Genomic DNA, 13,093 nt, shown 5'->3' with positions numbered 1-13,093 from the left:
AAAAAAAAAAAAAAAGGCCTGGCATGGTGGCTCACACCTGTAATCCCAGCACTTTGGGAGGCCAAGGCGGGATATCATGAGGTGAAGAGATTTAAGACCATCCTGGTCAACATGGTGAAACCCAGTCTCTACTAAAAATACAAAAATTAGCTGGGTATGGTGGCACGTCCCTGTTAGTCCCATCTACTCGGAAGGCTGAGGCAGGAGAGCAGCTTGAATACGGAAGGCGGAGATTGCAGTGAGCCGAGATTGCGCCACTGCACCCCAGCCTGGCAACAGAGTAAAATAAACCAAAAAAACCCCCAAAACCTAGATTATATTCTTATTGCCTATCCTTTCTCTTCTTCTTCTTCCTCACCCTGTCTTATGGGCTGATTGTTTGATTAATTGTACACATTATTTCTTGTCTTTCTGCTGTGAAACATGAGAATTTAGCTCACTAATACTATTGTTTCCCCCCATTGTAGCATATCTCACTATTTTAGTTCTCTTGGTTACCATTGAAACTTTAAATAACATGCGATTCCTCTCTTCTTAGCTCCGCCCACCATCTCCTGTATCCTCTTATGTAAAATGAGGATAACTCCATAGGTCCGGGTGGGCCAGCAGGGTCTGGGCCTGGGCTACCACAGAGCAAGCAACACAGCATTCATCAAAGTTTGTGCACTTAGGCTGGGCATGGTAGCTCATGTAATCCCAGCATTTTTGGAGGCGGAGGTGGGTGGATTCCTTGAGGTCAGGAGTTGAAGGCCAGCCTGGCCAACATGGTGAAACCTCATCTCTACTAAAAATAAAAAATGAGCCGGGCGTGGTGGTGTATACCCATAATCCCAGTCACGGGCTGAGGTGGGAGAATTGCTTTAACCCAGGAGGTGGAAGTTGCAGTGAACCAAGATCACACCACTGCACTCCTGCAGCCAAGATCACGTCACTGCACTCCCGCCTGGGCGACAGAGCAAAACTCCATCTCAAAAAAAGGGGGAAGAATACTAGGTAGCTCACAGAATCAAAGAAAAGCCAAAGGAAAAGTTGAGTAACGAGAACTCAGAAATAATAGAATTCAGGCCCATTCGGGGACCCTCAAGGATCTTATTTTGGGGACATTGACATCACCTTCATCAGGACCATCTTTCAGGTCCAGGCAAAAATGAAAGCTGTATTTCTTCTGTATTCCTGTACTTGTTAATACAGTACATCATGTATACTTCAGGAGAAATACAGCTTTTATTAATAACGATCTGTTAATAATCTGGCCAGGCAGCTGGGGGTGGTGGCTCACACCTGTAATCCCAGGCCAAGGAAGGGGGGTTGGATCACCTGAGATCAGGAGTTCAAGACCAGCCTGGCCAACATGGTGAAACCCCATCTCCACTAAAAATACAAAAAATTAGCTGGGCGTGGTGGCAGGCTCCTGTAATCCCAGCTACTTGGGAGGCTGAGGCAGGAGAATCACTTGTACCCAGGAGGTGGAGGTTGCAGTGAGCCGAGATCACACTATTGCACTCCAGCCTGGGCAACAATAGTGAGATTCCATCTCAAAATAATGATAATAATAATATCAAGATCAGCCTGGCCAAGATGGTGAAAGCTCATCTCTACTAAAAAATACAAAAAATTTAGCTAGGCATGGTGGTGCATACCTGTAATCCCAGCTACTCGGGAGGCTGAGTTGGAGGATTGCTTAAACCCAGGAGGTGGAGTTTGCAGTGAGATTGCACCAGTGCACTCCAGCCTGGGTGACAGAGGGAGATTCCATCTCAAAAATAAATAAATAAATAATAAAATATAATAATAATAATGATAATCTGCCTAGGGGTCCATGTGCTAGTTCACCCAGGTTTTCATTCCTGATGACTCAAAGGGAGTCTTGATTGGTTGGATTTGGTCACCTGGCCACCCGTTGGGGAAGAGAGAAGGACCTAGTGACTCACAGTCCACCAAAACCATATGGCATAGGATAGAGGAAGTCCCCCAAGAGAATGGGAAGTTGTGGCTGGGCAAGCAGAAACAAAAGATATCCATTGTATTCACAAGGACTAGGTTCAGTGCACATGACAGAGACCTAAAGTGGCAATAGTTTAAACAAAATTAAAGTTTTTTTTTTTCTCTCTTGCAGGTAAAAATCCAGAGGTAAGTAATCCAGGCAGGTACATGGCTCTTCTCCATGAAGCCTGGTGCCCCAGCCCCTTCCTCATGGGCCAAGATGGAGCTCTAGTCAACACTTCTAAGGTCCAAGCACAGGATGGAGAAATAGAGATAGAAGGGGACAAGAGAGAATGCTAAGTGTTTCCTCTGGATGATTCTGGGAAGCGATTGTACATCTTACATCCCATTGGCCAGACACAGTCACATGACTATTCCAAGCTGCAGTGCAGGCCGGAAAATAGAGACTCTGCTAAAAATTCTGTTACCGCTAAAGAGGAGAAGAATGGGTCCTAGAGGACAGTGGTCAGGTTCTGCCATATCCACCATGTTCATCTGGTGGATCTCGTAACTCACATGCATATATCTTCCCACACATTTGATATTTTTAAATTCTCCCGCCCCATTGTAATGCAATCATTCTAATGTCACGCAAAACCAAGGACACATCTCCTCAAAAGACACAACTAGAGTCATGCATACTTACTGCAATAGCTACTCTGGGAAACATCCTCTTTCTTCAATCTCACCTAAATATTTTGCAATCTGTGGACCAAACAGAAGGCTTTTTTTTTTTTCTTTTTTTTGAGACGGAGTTTCGCTCTTGTTACCGAGGCTGGAGTGCAATGGCGCGATCTCGGCTCACCGCAACCTCCGTCTCCCGGGTTCAGGCAATTCTCCTGCCTCAGCCTCCTGAGTAGCTGGGATTACAGGCACGCGCCACCATGCCCAGCTAATTTTTTGTAGTATTAGTAGAGATGGGGTTTCACCATTTTGACCAGGATGGTCTTGATCTCTTGACCTTGTGATCCACCCGCCTCGGCCTCCCAAAGTGCTGGGATTACAGGCTTGAGCCACCGCGCCCGGCCTTTTTTTTTTTTTTTGAGATGGAGTCTTGCTCTGTCTGTTACCAGGCTGGAGTGCAGTGGCACAATGTCAGCTCATTGCAACCTCCATCTCCCGGGTTCAAGTGATTCCCCTGCCTCAGCCTCCTGAGTAACCATGCTTGGCTAATTTTTTATACTTTAGTAGAGACAGGATTTCATCATGGCCAGTATGGCTTCAATCTCCTGACCTCATGATCCACCCACCTCAGCCTCCTAAAGTGCTGGTATTACAGGCATGAGCCACTGCATCCGCACCCAGCCAGGCTTTTTTTTTCTTTTGAGACAGAGTCTCGCTCTGTTGCCCAGGCTGGAGTGCAGTGGTGCAAAATCGGCTCACTGCAATCTTCACCCCCTGGGTTCAAGCAATTCTCCTGCCTCAGCCTTTCAAGGAGCTAAGATTACAGGTATGTGCCACCATGCCTGGCTAATTTTTTTGTATTTTTAATAGAGACAGTGTTTCACCATGTTGGCCAGGCTGGTCTCAAGCTCCTGACCTCAGATAATCTGCCCACCTTGGCCTCCCAAAGTGCCGGGATTACAGGCATGAGCCACCGTGCCCAGCCACAAACAGTTTAATCAGCACCTGCTCACCCTGTATGGGATAATGAGAAAAGGAAGGGGAAGAGGCAGAAAATCTTAAATTTATTTTTAATTTTTATAATTTTTATTACAGATGGGGTCTCATAATGTTGCCCAGGCTGGTCTCAAACTCTTGGTCTCAAGTGCCCCTCCGGCCTCAGCCTCCCAAAGTACTGGGACTACAGGTGTGAGCAACTACACCCAGTCTAGAAATTTTTTTTTTTTTTTTTTGAGACGGAGTTTCATTCTTGTTGCCCAGGCTGGAGTGCAGTGGTGCAATCTCCACTCACTGCAACCTATGCCTCCAGGGTTCAAGCGATTCTCCTGCCTCAGCCTCCTGAGTAGCTGGGACTACAGGCGTGTGCCACCACACCCGGCTAATTTTTGTATATATTTTTTAAAGTTTTACTCTTGATGCCCAGGCTGGAGTGCAATGGTGCGATCTTGGCTCACCACAACTTCCCCCTCCCAGGTTCAAGTGATTCTCCAGCCTCAGCCTCCCAAGTAGCTGGGATTACAGGCATATGCCACCACGCCCGGCTAATTTTGTATTTTTAGTAGAGATGGAATTTCTCCATGTTGGTCAAGCTAGTCTTGAACTTCCAACCTCAGGTGATCTTCCCGCCTTGGCCTCTCCAAGTGCTGGGATTATAGGTGTAAGCCACCGTGCCTGGCCTAATTTTTGTATTTTTAGTAGAGACGGGGTTTCACTATGTTGGTCAGGCTGGTCTCAAACTCCTGACCTTGTGATCTGCCCACCTTGGCCTCCCAAAGTGCTGGGATTACAGGCATGAGCCATCGCACCTGACTGGAAACTTTCATTTTATTTTATTTTATTTATTTATTTTTTACCTCCCTCTCCCTCCTAGAAACTTATTTTTTAAAATTCACATGTTTGAACCCACCTTACCATTCCAGATCTCCACAGGAATGAACAAAGGAATACAAATAATTTGAGATGGCCAGGCATGGTGGCTCACACCTGTAATCTTAGCACTTTGGGAGGTCGAGGCGGGCGGATCACCTGAGGTCAGGAGTTTGAGACCAGCCTGGCCAATGTGGCGAAACCCCATCTCTACTAAAAATACAAAAATTAGCTGGGTGTGGTGGTGGGTACCTATAATCCCAGCTACCCGGGAGGCTGAGGCAGGAGAATCCCTTGAACCCAGGAGGGGGAGGTTGCAGTAAGCCGAGATCACACCACTTCTCTCCAGCCTGGGTGAAAGAGCGAAACTCTGTCTCAAACAAACAAACAAAATCCCAAATAATTGGAGTCTACCATTTTGGATCGTTTGTGCTTATCCTTTGTTCCTGCAGCATAGAGTTGTTCCCTCTTCAGGTTGTCTGTGACCCCAAAACATTATTCATATTCATCATAACAATATTAATGGATCCACTAAATTTGCATTCTTCTAAGGATGCAAGGGATCTAAGCATGAAAACAGCTACCATGTAGGTCAGGTGTGGTGGCTCACACCTGTAATCCCAGCACTTTGGGAGGCCAAGGCAGAAGGATCACTTGAGCCCAGGAGTTCGAGACCAGCCTAGGCAACCTAGCAAGACCTCCCCCACCCCAGCTCTACAAAAACAAAAACAAAAACAAAATCAGCCAGTGCAGTAGTTTGCATCTATAGTCTCAGCTACTTGGGAGGCTATGCTGGGAGGATTGCTTGAGCCTGAGAGATTGAGACTACAGTAAGCCAAGATCACGCCACTGCACTCCAGCCTGGGCAACAGAGCCAGACCCTGTCTAAAAAAAAAAAGAAAGAAAAAAAATGAGGCAGGAGAGGCTGGGCATGGTGGCTCACACCTGCAAGCCCAGCACTTTGGGAGGCCAAGGTGAGTGGATCACTTGAGGTCAGGAGTTCGAGACCAGCCTGGCCAACATGGTGAAACCCTGTCTCTACTAAAAATACAAAAATTAGCTGTGCGTGGTGGCAGGCACCTGCAATCCCAGCTACTTGGGAGGCTGAGGCAGGAGAATCACTTGAACCCGGGAGGCAGAGGTTGCAGTTAGCCTAGATCGCACCACAGTGCTCCAGTCTGGGCAACACAGCAAGACTGTCAAAAATAAAAAAAGAAAGAAAAAAAAGGAAGTAGTTCACTACTTTGTGGGGGTCCTCTATCTGCCTGGGACTGTGCTAAATGCCATGCATACCTGATCTCATGTACTTCTAATAAATATCCTGTAGGATGGGTGCTGTTATCCTCATTTTACAGAACCAGGTCACAGGGCACCAAGAAATTGCTTAATGTGAAACCTGGCTTCTCTGTGCTTTCCTCACCAGATCATGCTTTAAAGAAAAAATACTTGGTGGGACACAGTGGGTCACACCTATAATCCCAGCACTTTGGGAAGTCGAGGAGGGCAGATCACTTGAGGTCAGGAGTTCAAGACCAGCCTGGCTAACATGGTGAAACTCTGTCTCTACTAAAAATACAAAAATTAGTGGGGTGTGGTGGTTCTTGCCTGTAATCCCAGTTACTCAAGAGGCTGAGGCAGGAGAATCTCTTCAACCCAGGAGGCAGAGGTTGCAGTGAGCCGAGATTGCGCCACTGCACTCCAGTCTGGGTGACAGAGTGAGGCCCCATCTCAAAAAAAAAAAAGAAAAGAAAAAGAAAAAGAAAAGAAAAAAAAAAGGCTTGACAATTTCTCTCACCTGAGACACAGCTCTCATACAAGGGTGAAGATTGTAGGCAAAGGACATGGATTCTGTTGATCAATTGTTTTATTTTTAATAATACAAAAATTAGCCAGGCATGGTGATGGGCACCTGTAATCCCAGCTCCTCAGGAGGCTGAATCACTTGAACCTGAGAGGTGGAGGTTGCAGTGAGCTGAGATCATGCCACTGCACTCCAGCCTGGGCAACGGAGCAAGTCTCCATTTCAAAAAAAATTATTTTTAATAATAACAATTATTCAAGGCCTTGATCTTTCAAATTTTGGGAGTATAGGCATGATACACTATGTTTGGCTCACACTGATTTATAATTAGTTCTGACCGTGTTTGTTTCTCAACCCATAATGAGGAAAATGTATTCCCAAAGATGCTTAGTGAATTTGGGCTCAGTTGAATGCTAAGTCAGGAACCTAGGCTAATTTCCCAGCCCGAACTGTAGTTTGGAACAAGTTGACCCAGATATACCTCAAATCTTGTTAGCTTTCCTGGGTGTCTCTTGGACTTCTCATTACATGTCATTACAACAGGCTTCTTACCTTGCCCAGTTTAGCTTTGTGGTACTTTTGCTTGCCATTGTTTATGGCAACCAAATGGCTTGTTAAAATGCCTCTCTGCCAAGGTAGAAGGATCGCCTGAGACCAGGAGTTCCAGAGCCAGCCTGGGCAACATAGTGAGAGCCCATCTCTACCAAAAAAAAAAAAAAAATTAAAAATATTAGCTGGGGCTGGGCGCGGTGACTCACACTTGTAATCCTAGCACTTTGGGAGGCCAAGGTGGGTGGATCATGAGGACAAGAGATTGAGACCATCCTGGCTAACATGATGAAACCCGGTTTCTACTAAAAATACCAAAATTAGGTGGGCATGGTGGCACACACCTGTAGTCCCAGCTACTCAGGAGGTTGAGGCAGGAAAATCATGTGAGCCTGGGAGGCAGAGTTTGCAGTGAGCTGAGATTGCGCCACTGCACTCCAGCCTGGCGACAGAGCGAGACTCCGACTGAAAAAAAAAAATTGCCAGACATGGTGGCACACATCTGTAGTCCCAGCTATTCATAAGGCTTTGGCAGGAGAATGGCTTGAGCCAGGGAGGTCAGGCTGCAGTGAGCTGTGATCATGCCACTGCACTCTGGACTGGGCAATATAGCAAGACCCTCATTTTAAAAATAACTTTTTAAAATGCCTTACTGCCACAATGGCATTTAGAGACAAAAAAATGAGTAACCAGGGAGGATATATATGCATATATGTATGTCTCTGCGTGTGTGTGTGTATGTATACATATACCTATATCTCTCTCTATAATCCCATGTTGCCTCAGCACATCTGGTCTTTCCACGTTGTTCAAATAAACAGGACTGACAAATTTCCACCAGTGAAAATCTCTACAAGCCTAAGAATAAATTTAGCTGATCTCTAAGCTGTTTACACATTACCAGATTGATTCTGTGTTTTCTGGCAAATGTTCCATTGAAGATTCTACTCTGTAAAATGTTTAAATTATTGGCCTAAATACTGCATAAAGACATTTTCATCCTATTTTTTTTTTTTATCAAGGGGATAGCTTGAAAAACAATGATAATTCTGCAACATGTGCACTGCAGTGCTCAAGGATAGCATCCAATGTGCACTGAAAGGAAAAAATAGCTTTCAAAAAAAGGAAGTGAGCTTTTTAATGTCAATGATAAATGTGGCAAAATATAATGCTGCCAAAATAAGGGAAACTAAAGGATTGTGATTTTTTTTTTTTGAGACAGGGTCTCACTCTGTTGTCCAGACTGGAGTGCAGTGGTGTCATAATACCTCATTGCAGCCTTGAACTCCTGGGCTCAAGCGTTTCTCCCACCTCAGCTTCCTGGGTAGCTGGGACCACAGGCATGCACCACCATGCCTGGCCAGTTTTTTTCATTTTTTGTAGAGACAGGATTTCGCTATGTTGCCCAGTCTGGTCTTTAACTCCTGGGCTCAAAGGATGCACCCGCCTCGGCTTCCCAAATGCTATGATTACAGGTATGGGCCACTGCAACCAGCCTACTTTATTTATTCATTTATTTAAAAAATGCTAATCTCAGCACTTTGGGAGGCCGAGTCGGGTGGCTCACCTGAGGTCAGGACTTTGAGACCAGCCTGGTCACATGGTGAAACCCCGTGTCTACTAAAAATACAAAAAATTAGTTGGGCTAGGTGGCAGGAGCCTGTAATTCCAGCTACTCAGGAGGCTGAGCCTGGGGAAATCACTTGAACCCGGGAGGCGGAGGTTGCAGTGAGCCGAGATCACCCCATTGCACTTCAGCCTAGGCAACAAGAGCGAAACTTCATCTCAAAAAATAAAAAAAGATTTAGCACTGCAACCATTTTTAACTTTACAGTCCAGCGGCGTTAAATACATTTACTTTGTCTGCAACCATAGCTACCGTTCACTGCTTCCCTTTGTCCTCATTTTCAGGCTCACCAGTAGGGGGCGGACGGAGACAGTGCATCAGCCTCGACCCCCACGTCCCCTCTCCCGCGCATGCGCGTCCTACCTGCCAAAAAAGGTGGCGGGGGCGTGCTCAGGGGCGGGGCCTGTGGGCTGCGCAGGCGCGTGGCTGGCTTTGTGACGTCAGGCCGTGCGGCCGGTCTGGGACCAGGCGGCGGCTCGCGGAGGCGCTTACCCTAGCGTGACGCGAGGACTCCGCTCCCCCGCGGCCCGCCCGCCTGCCGGCCTAGCCGCCGCCTCCTTCGCTCCCTGAGCGCGCCAGGCGAGGGCCAGCGGCTGGGGCGACGCGGAGCGGAGAGGGCGGGCAGGCGGGCGGGCGGGCTGTGGAAGCGCCGGTCTCTATATGGCGGCGGCTCTGTCGGGCCTGGCTGTCCGGCTCTCGCGCTCGGCCGCCGCCCGCTCCTATGGGGTCTTCTGCAAGGGGCTGACTCGTACACTGCTCATCTTCTTCGACCTGGCCTGGCGGCTGCGCATCAACTTCCCCTACCTCTACATCGTGGCTTCCATGATGCTCAACGTCCGCCTGCAGGTGGGTGATTCGTGCCCGCCCGGCCTCCGGCCCTCCCCGAGCGCCCCCCTCACCAGCGGGATGCAGAAGCTACGGCAGCTGCCACTGCCTGGAAGCTGAGTGTATGCCAAGCACCGTGCATTTTCCCGTGCGACACCACTTTGGGGGGACCCACTGAGGTGGTGTCGTTGTCCCCGATCTGCAAACGCGGTACTGGGGGTCAGGTGAAGCGACTTGTCTTGGGGAAAGTCCCGCAGCTCGGGAGGTGGGGTCCGAGATTGCATGGGCTGGAAAGGTCTTGATGAGGACTTTTACTAAATGTTGGGTGAATTTTCTAGTTCCCAAACTTTGCAAACCCGCCCCCCCTCTTTTTTTTTTTTTAAACTGTAAAGGAGTCTCTGCCGGGCGTGTCTCACACCTGTAATTCCAGCACTTTGGGAGCCCGAGGCGGACGGATCACCTGAGGTCAGGAGTTCGAGACCAGCTTGCCCAACACGGAGAAGCCCTGTCTCAAAATACAGAATTAGCCGGGTGTGGTGGGACACGTCTGTAATCCCAACTACTCGAGAGGCTGAGGCGGGAGAATTGCTTGAACCCGGGAAACAGAGGTTGCAGTGCGCCGAGATCTGTCTTTGCACTCCAGCCTCGTCAACAAGAGCGAAACTCCGTCTCAAAAAAAAAAAAAAAAAAGACAGGGGTCTCGCTGTGTTGCCCAGGCTGGTCTTGAACTCCTGGCCTTAAGCGATCCTCACGTCTCGGCCTCCCAGTGCTGGGATTACAGGCATGAGTCACTGCGCCTGGCCTGCAAAGACGTTTTATGTTATCCTTGAAGCTTAAAATGGATTGGAAGTTAACGGTGTTTTGATAAACTTACCTTATTTATTTTTGCCAGAGGTAGAAGTGAGGTGTGAGGGTGAAGACGAGGGAAAATAAAGTGGAAGAGGTGGAAGGGTGGAAGCACAAAACGTTTCAGAAGCCTGGAACCATTCAGCTGAACTTAGGCTATGCTCACACTCCAGCACCCTGGAGACTGCCTTTTCTATAAAAGATTGATATTTCGGGTTTTTTTTGTTTTTTGTTTGTTTGGAGACAGAGCCTTTGTTGCCCAGGGTGGTGTGTAGTGGCTCAATCTTGGCTCATTGCAACCTCCGCCTCCTGAGTTCAAGCCATTCGCCTGACCCAGCCTTTTGAGTAACAGTGACTGCCACCATGCCCGGCTAATTTTTGTATTTTTAGTAGAGTCGGGGTTTCACCATGTTGGCCAGGCTGGTTCTCAAACTCCTGACCTCAAATGATCTGCCCACTTTGGCCTCCCCAAGTGCTGGGAGTACAGGCGTGAACCATGGTGCCCATCCAAGACTGATACTTCTACAAACGTTGAATTTCAGTTGCCTTTTTCTTTTTGGTAGAGACAGGGTCTCACTATGTTGCCTAGGGTGGTCTTGAACTTCTGGCCTCAAGCGATCCCCCTGCTTTACCCTTCCAAAGCACTAGGATTGCAGGCAGAACCCAGTGAGCCGGGCTTCAGATGCCTTTTGACCACATTTCCTTCAGTGGAAGGAAATGTGGTCAACTCAAGAATTCTTTCTGAAGGAAAGGTGGCCAGGTACTGAGCCCCTCTTGCATTCTATTTGCATACCTCTGTGATGGAGGAGGGACCCTCCCTTGGGGACAGTCCGAGGTACTTGGGTTTCTCCCTGTGTGCAGAATGAACCTGTCTGAGCAGTAGTACCAGCCAGTTATGAGACGTGGCAGGTGCCTTCCCTCTCTAAAGTTGGTTTGGTCGTATCAAAGTATGATTGTCCCAGTAGCAGGTCTTCAGGTATTTAGTGCCTGACACAGGTGTTGGTAGTTAACATGAAACCTACCTCTGGCTGTTGATCAAAATTGAATTAAGGTGGCCAGGTGCAGTGGCTCACACTTGTAATCCCAACTCTTGGGGAGGCCAAGGCAGGTGGGTCACGAGCTCAGGAGTTTGATACCAGCCTGGCCAACATGGTGAAATCCTGTCTCTACTAAAATATAAAAAATTAGCTGGGAGTGGCGGTCAGGCAGTGATGGCATGCGCCTGTAGTCCCAGCTAGTTAGGGGGCTGATGTGGGAGGATCGCTTGAGCCTGGGTGGCAGAAGTTGCAGTGAGCCGAGATTGTGCCACACAGCACTGCACTCCAGCCTGGGTGACAGTGAGATCCTGTTTAAAAAAAAAAAAGTGTTGATATGAACTGGCTTCTTTATTTTGAGGTCCAAATTGAGATACTTTCATGTGAGCAAGGACTTGTGGCATCCTCAAGTGGTACCCGACTAGAGTCGTCACAACCTCCATCAGGTGGTTTGAATTGTGTGAAGGGTGCTAAGGATGCTGCTGAATCAGGTCAGGTACTGGTAAACCAAATCCTTTGCCTTTCCCAGTCACCACCTTCAGGAATAGGGGCCCAGTGTTTGCTGATCTAGTCAGTGCCAAGAGAAATCAGAAATCAAGATTTTTTTTTTTTTTTTTTTGAGATGGAGTCTTGCTCTGTCGCCCAGGCTAGAGTGCAAGGTGTGATCTCGGCTCACTGCAACCTCCACCTCCTGGGTTCAAGCGATTCTCCTGCCTCAGCCTCCAAAGTGGCTGGGATTACAGGCCTACGCCACCATGCCCAGCTAATTTTTCCCTTTGTAGTAAAGATGGGGTTTCACCATATTGGTCAGGCTGGTCTGAAACTCCTGACTTCGTGATCTGCCCACCTTGGCCTCCCAAAATGCTGGGATTACAGGTGTGAACCACTGTGCCTGGCCTTGGAAAGGTTATTTAAATACAAATTTCATAACAAGGATCTGAACTGTAATGATTGACAGTAAGTGCGTTTTGGTGGAAGGAAATTGGCTCTGTAAAAAGTGATGTGGGCGGTGGAGGAGAGCTAGATGCCCCAATTCCAAAAGACCATAATGGGGCGACTTGATGGGCTTGGTATCAAGGGGTAGTCCAGGTACCGCACAGCTTTTGAGAATCCAGGAGCTGAAAGTAGGCTTGCAGTTCTGGGGCAGGTGGTGGTTGGGGTTTGTGCACAGGCAAGGTAGTCACCAGGACTTGGGGAAGGGCTTTCTAAGAATTGTGTGGGCCGGCACAGGGCCCAGTAGCTCACACCTGTAATCCCAGCACTTTGGGAGGCTGAGGTGGGCGGATCACCAGAGGTCAGGAGTTTGAAAGCAGCCTGGCCATCATGGTGAAACCCTGTCTCTACTAAAATACAAAAATAAGCCCAGCGTGGTGTTGCATGCCTATAGTTCTAGCTACTTGGGAGGCTAAGGCAGGAGAATTGCTTGAAGCTGGGAGGTGGAGGTTGCAGTGAGCTGAGTTTGTGCCACTGCACTCCAGCCTGGGCAACAAGCAAGGCTGTCTCCAAAAAAAATAAAATAAAAATAATTGTGTGGGCTGGGCACAGTGACTCACCCCTGTAAGTCCAGCACTTTGGGAGTCTGAGGTGGGAGGATTGCTTGAATTCAGGAGTTCAAGACGAGCCTGGGCAACGTAGCAAAATCTCATCTCTACAAAAAATACAAAAATTAGCTGGGCGTGGTGCATGCATATAGTTCTAGCTACTTGGGAGGCTGAGGTGGAGCACTTGAGCCCAGAAGGTTGAGGAGGTAGTGAGCTGTAATTGTGCCACTGCACTCCAGGATGGGCAACAGAGCAAGACCCTGTCTCTAAAAAAAGAAAAATGTGTGAAGATTTTACGCTTGGGCTTGACCAAGTGCAACAAGCAGCCATTTCACATCCTGGCAATGGGAAATGGGGTTTCTTTCTTTTTTTTTTTTTTTTTTTTTTTTTTTTTTTT

At 48.0% G+C, this 13,093-nt stretch overlaps 2 protein-coding genes across 2 annotated transcripts in view; both read left to right on the top strand.

Moving 5' to 3' along the window:
• The first annotated feature begins 8,884 nt into the window (after positions 1-8,884).
• Positions 8,885-13,093, top strand: part of FAM220A (family with sequence similarity 220 member A) — a 19,088-nt gene continuing 14,879 nt past the window's right edge. Inside the window, exon 1 of the mRNA XM_017533745.1 lies at positions 8,885-9,296. The gene's annotated coding sequence lies outside the window, so the exon portion shown is untranslated. The remainder of the gene's footprint in view (positions 9,297-13,093) is intronic.
• Positions 8,887-13,093, top strand: part of LOC108308089 (small integral membrane protein 10-like protein 2A) — a 17,886-nt gene continuing 13,679 nt past the window's right edge. Inside the window, exon 1 of the mRNA XM_017533746.1 lies at positions 8,887-9,296. Coding sequence (XP_017389235.1) covers positions 9,111-9,296 — 186 coding nt within the window. The 5' untranslated portion in view covers positions 8,887-9,110. The remainder of the gene's footprint in view (positions 9,297-13,093) is intronic.

The sequence above is a fragment of the Cebus imitator genome, unplaced genomic scaffold, assembly GCF_001604975.1.
Source record: "Cebus imitator isolate Cc_AM_T3 unplaced genomic scaffold, Cebus_imitator-1.0 Scaffold82, whole genome shotgun sequence".
Taxonomy (NCBI): domain Eukaryota; kingdom Metazoa; phylum Chordata; class Mammalia; order Primates; family Cebidae; genus Cebus; species Cebus imitator.
The sequence above is the reverse complement of the archived record's forward strand: the minus strand, read 5'-3'. Positions and strand labels throughout refer to the sequence as shown.